The 5349-nt window shown below is 42.9% G+C and overlaps 1 protein-coding gene across 1 annotated transcript; it reads left to right on the top strand.

Moving 5' to 3' along the window:
- Positions 1-2026: 2026 nt before the first annotated feature.
- On the top strand, positions 2027-4627 carry LOC148803293 (dynamin-related protein 4C-like). Its single transcript, XM_088897049.1, has one exon. The coding sequence runs from the start codon at positions 2417-2419 to the stop codon at positions 4439-4441; it is 2025 nt and encodes a 674-aa protein (XP_088753175.1). The 5' UTR covers positions 2027-2416; the 3' UTR covers positions 4442-4627.
- The last annotated feature ends 722 nt before the right edge of the window (positions 4628-5349 follow it).

Raw genomic sequence — 5349 nt, 5'->3', positions numbered from 1 at the left:
AAGTTGCTTTCTATCAATTACAAATTGCCCAGCATTTACTGAGAGCAATTTTTAGATAAAATGGAAATTAAAGTGGAAAGTGAATTTGTAACTAGGAATGGCAACAAGGTGGGGATTACGTTCTCCATCCCCAACCCCGACCCTCAAATCACCCCCCATCCCCGTCCCCAATCCCCGACAGGGAAAGGAGTCCCCCCTCCATCCCCGACCCCAATGGGGATGAATTCCCCGTTGAAGACCCGAATCCCTGACGGGATATGTATACATATTGAGAGTCTGAGACATAGAGATTGAGACTGAGAGAGAGAAAGAGACAGAGAAGACCGTTGTGAGAGTTGAGGTCGGCGACGAGAGAGTCCAATAGGAAACGACGACAACGGTCGGCGATTCGTCAAAGATAGACGAAGGTTGAAGCGACGATAGTCAGTGAGTGGCGACAACGATTCTTCTTTGAGTAGCTCTTTTCTGTCACTCGAGTATCTCTATCCTCTGTCCTTTGTTTGATGTCTAATGGGGAGTGGCGACAGTGGCGAGACGAAGGTCGACAAATTGACTACTGGCAACGAAGACGAAAGAAGAGTGGAAGACGAAGGTTCAAAGATAGAGTCGCTGACGAAGGTTAAGAGGCAGAGTTCTCTCCTCTTTGTCGAAGTGTTTTGTGTTTACTATCGAGGGTTTTAGGATTTTACTATTTTTTAAGTTTTAATATTTAAAAAAATGAATTATAATTACTATACTTTAATAATATATGATATTATATATTATATATTAAATTATATGTAACATTATATATATATATATATATGAATCGAGGACGGGTCGGGGCGGGGATTGCATTCTCCGTCCCTGCCCCCGTCCCCGATCGGGGATTAGGGGTAAGCCCCATTCCCGACCCCGACCCCGCCAAGGTACCCCCCATCTCCGACCCCGTCGGGTCGGGAAGCTCGAGTACCACCAGGGACGAGAAAAATTGCCACCCCTATTTGTAGCTTGTCCCTTTTAGGAGAATCTATACTCATGCCTTCATTCTTAAGTCATGTGCCACTGATTTGTTCAAGTCTATAGAGACCATTCTATTACATTCATACCCCAACTAAACTCAATAGTGGGATGATTGAGTGAAAAGGAAAAGAAAACAAATCTAAGGACAAGTAAAGAAAGTGGATTGAAACCAAAGAGAATGAACGAAACCGAAGGTTGGTTCTTCTTTGCTCCCTTTCTCTTTTTTCTTCCTACCGGAGACCTGGGACCCTTCCAATTCCAAGTCTAAATAACACTATGTTTGATGTGGTAAAAAAATAAGAGAGAAATTGAAAGTTGAGGAAAAGTTGTTAACAAATTTTGTAAAATTTCTTGAGAACTTTCTCTCAACTTTCTTTTATCATTTCTCAAGGTTCAAAGCATCGATACACCCCAATATGCCGGAAGGGGTGTATCAACACTTTGAACAATACACATGTATTTTTTTAGTTTTTTTTTTTCAAAAATAGGTCAGGGGTCGACCTTAGGCCTGTCTATCCCTTGCAAATAACCAATTTTTCTAAAGACTTCTATTTCAACCCCCTATCAATACAAATACTATACACCTGTGTATCGTATTGAAATTTTGAACTTTTTTTTTTTTTCTATCAAACCAAACATATATCCTATAGTCGTTCATTTTATTAAACCTGAACTTAATATCAAATGCATTTCCAGGTAATATCTAGGGAAAAGAATGATTCCTCTTATGAGATTTCTCAAAAATTAGAGAAAGTGTTTGTTTAGGACCATTATTGTCATGTAAAGATTTCTAGAGATCAATAATGAGTTTCTAATTTTTTTTTTACATTTTTGCAATTTTCTATATTTATTTATATTTTAAAAATTTTACTACCTAAGCAATTTTCTAAATTTAACATTGATCCATGGTCAAGATTAATAGGATGGACTGAACAATAAAAACCCTTTTTGAGATAATCGACTATAGTCTGAAATTACAACCCCATATGAGATATCGACATGATTCTCCATTACTAGAAACTTGATTCTCCAACAACAACGAGGACAATCTCAACTCGAAAAGAATAAAAAAAAAAACGATGGAAATGCCGAAAGCATCAAGGACCGTACATTAGCACAGAAAGTGTCTTTTTATTCCTATCCAATGATTCTCATTTCCTTCCAGACCAAGTTCCTTCTTACTTCTACTGTGTTCCTTCGTTCCCAAGCCACCCCAAGTCAAGTCAAGTCAGCTGTTAACACCACGGAACTTGCCACGTGGAAATCCAAAAACATTCGGGGGACCCACTGAAGTTTCTTCTCCATTGCCTCAACCTTATAAAATTGAGAATCAACCAGCTTCAGGATCAGTGGCAGCAAACAGCGAAATCCACCCACCATAAACCATCTCAGAAATCTTTAGGCTTTACCTTTCATGGTTTCTGTAAACTGCAAAACTACTTGCGTCCAAGAGAAAATGGCCAGGTTCGGTCTCAAGGAAGAAGACGATGAGCTTACCCACGATGCCGTCCCTCTCTACTCCACCTATAATGTCCGGATTCGGCCCCTCCTTGACGCCGTCGACCAGCTGCGCCACCTCAAGGTGATGAAGGAAGGCATTGAGCTCCCCACAATTGTCGTCGTCGGAGACCAATCCTCCGGCAAGTCTAGTGTTCTCGAGTCCCTCGCCGGCATCAGCCTCCCTCGGGGCCTAGGCATCTGCACTCGGGTTCCTCTCGTAATGCGCTTGCAGCACCACTCTGCAACCGACCCAGAACTCTACTTGGAGTACCATGACAAGAAGGTCGACACCGATGAAACCCATGTAGCAGAAGCCATTGTGGATGCCACCAACGAGATCGCCGGCAACAACAAGGGCATTTCCCATTCTCCTCTCACTCTGGTGGTGAAAAAGAAAGGCGTCCCTGACCTCACCATGGTCGATTTGCCTGGAATAACCAGGGTCCCTGTTCTTGGCCAACCCCAGGACATCTACGAGCAGATTTCCAACATCATAATGGAGTACATAACGCCCAAGGAGAGCATCATTCTGAACGTCTTATCGGCTACTGTTGATTTCCCGACCTGCGAATCGATTAGAATGTCTCAGCGCGTTGATATCACCGGCGAGAGGACGCTGGCGGTGGTTACCAAATGTGATAAAGCTCCTGAAGGTCTGCTCGAGAAGGTTACTTCCGACGATGTGAACATTGGGCTTGGCTACGTCTGTGTGAGGAATCGCATCAAGGACGAGTCCTACCAGGAGGCCAGGGCTGAGGAGGCGAGACTGTTTCAGTCGGATCCCCTTCTCTCGCAGATCGACAAATCCATCGTGGGCATACCTGTTTTGGCCAGGAGACTGGTGCAAATCCAAGCTGCTAGTCTCGCGAGATGCTTGCCGGACATCGTGAAGAGCATCAACGACAAGCTCAACCTCAACGTTTCTGAGCTCAACAAATTGCCCCAGCATCTATCCTCCCCGGCGGAAGCCATGACTGCTTTCATGCGGATTCTTGGGTCTGCAAAGGAATCCCTCAAGAAAATCCTCGTGAGAGGGGAGTTTGACGAGTACCCAGATGACAAATTCATGCACTGCACCGCCCGACTGTCGGACAAGCTCAACGAGTACTCCAAGGAGCTCAATATGAAGCAAGAGGACTCCAAGGAGAAGTTTTTAATGGAGGAAATCCTATTGCTGGAGGAATCCAAAGGGATTGAACTTCCCAATTTCCTCCCTCGCACCGCTTTCCTCGCTATATTACAGAGAAAAGTGAAGGAAGTATCGATCACTCCCATCAAATTCGTTCAAGAGGTGTGGAATTACGTAGAGGAGGTGGTCGTACGCGTGCTGATGAAACATTCAGAGAGCTACCCACAGCTTCAATCTTGCACCAGAAGAGCAGCGCAGAATCTGATTGGCAAGATGAAGGACCAATCGATTAACCGAGTAACAGAGATCGTGGAAATGGAGAAGATAACGGATTATACATGCAACCCAGATTACATGTCAACTTGGCGAGGGCTCATGGCGAAACAAGAGATCTTCATGAAGAGCTTCAACGATCCCTTCCAATGTTCCTCTGTAAACATTGAAGGGTTGGGGACTGTTGAACTGCAGCATCTAAGAGAATATGGGGGGATGGTGCAACAAGCGTACGACCTGAGAATGAGGATCAGAGCTTACTGGACGATTGTGTTGCAGAGGCTGGTGGATAGTCTGGCGCTTCATCTGCTGTTCAGTGTGCAGAACTTGGTGAACAGAGAGATGGAAAAGGAGATTGTGATGGAGCTGATGGGGCCCTACAGTGGTGGGGTCGAACGGTTGCTTGAGGAATCCCCTTCTGTGGCTCAGAAGCGAGACCGGCTCAACAAGAGCGTCAAGCTACTCAAAGAATCCAAGGAGGTCGTGGCCAAGATCATGGACCGAATTGCTGCTCCCATCAACAACTCCACTGATTAGGTCCACAGGCCCAGGCCCATCTCTCTCTCTCCCCTTGGTGAATTATAGATAGCATAGACAGATGGTGTATGTAATATGTTTAGGGTGGTTGGTCGGAGACATCTCCCAGTACAGTATGTAGTGGGGATTTAATGTTGTTTTGTTTTTATAATTTCTCTAGTAGATGGATTTTCTGTTTCTCTTGCACTTGAATAGCAACCGTTTGATGCATCCAAGGGTGGGGCCTTTTTATTAAAATTTTTGCAGCACTGCCTGGTCCAAATCCTGACCGTCTCATCAACCTTTCACTAACCGTCTGATAGGGGAAAATCTATGATATGAAAAAGATATGGTATGGAAAGAATTTTGACCGATCAAAACCCACCCATCAATTTTGTGTATAACACTTGATTCGCTATCAAGTTTATGATTTGAATTGATTGGTCAGATGTTTTTCCGATACGTCAAATCCATATTAAATATATTGGAAATGGCTGGCTGATTTAAGCCCGAAGGAGTGAAGGGTGACAAAGAAATAACATTGGGATGGCAAGGGGGCCAGTTTGGGGAGGGTTTTACATAGTTTAGAATGGTTGTATCTAAATAGATCTTCTAAATAGATTAAACTAATCTCTCAAGATTGTCACGTGACAAAAACGAGTCAGGTCAATCCGTATATCTAAAAAAGCAAAAATTATATATAGATGCAAAAAATTGAAAAAAAATTGCAGAAAATACAAAAAAATTGTGGAAAATACAAAAATAAGAAAAATTACAAAAAATACTAAAAAATTATAGAAATTTCAAAATTTTTGTAGAAAAATCAGAAAATATGCAAAACAATATCAGAAAACCATAGGAAATGCATGAAAAACACCAAAAAAATGCAAAAAAACACCAAAAGGTAGGGAAGATACGTGCACATCGCG

Source organism: Nelumbo nucifera, chromosome 1 (genome assembly GCF_055504915.1).
Source record: "Nelumbo nucifera cultivar China Antique chromosome 1, China Antique-T2T, whole genome shotgun sequence".
Classification (NCBI taxonomy): Eukaryota; Viridiplantae; Streptophyta; class Magnoliopsida; order Proteales; family Nelumbonaceae; genus Nelumbo; species Nelumbo nucifera.
Note: the sequence above shows the minus strand (reverse complement) of the source record. Positions and strands in the feature narration are given on the sequence as shown.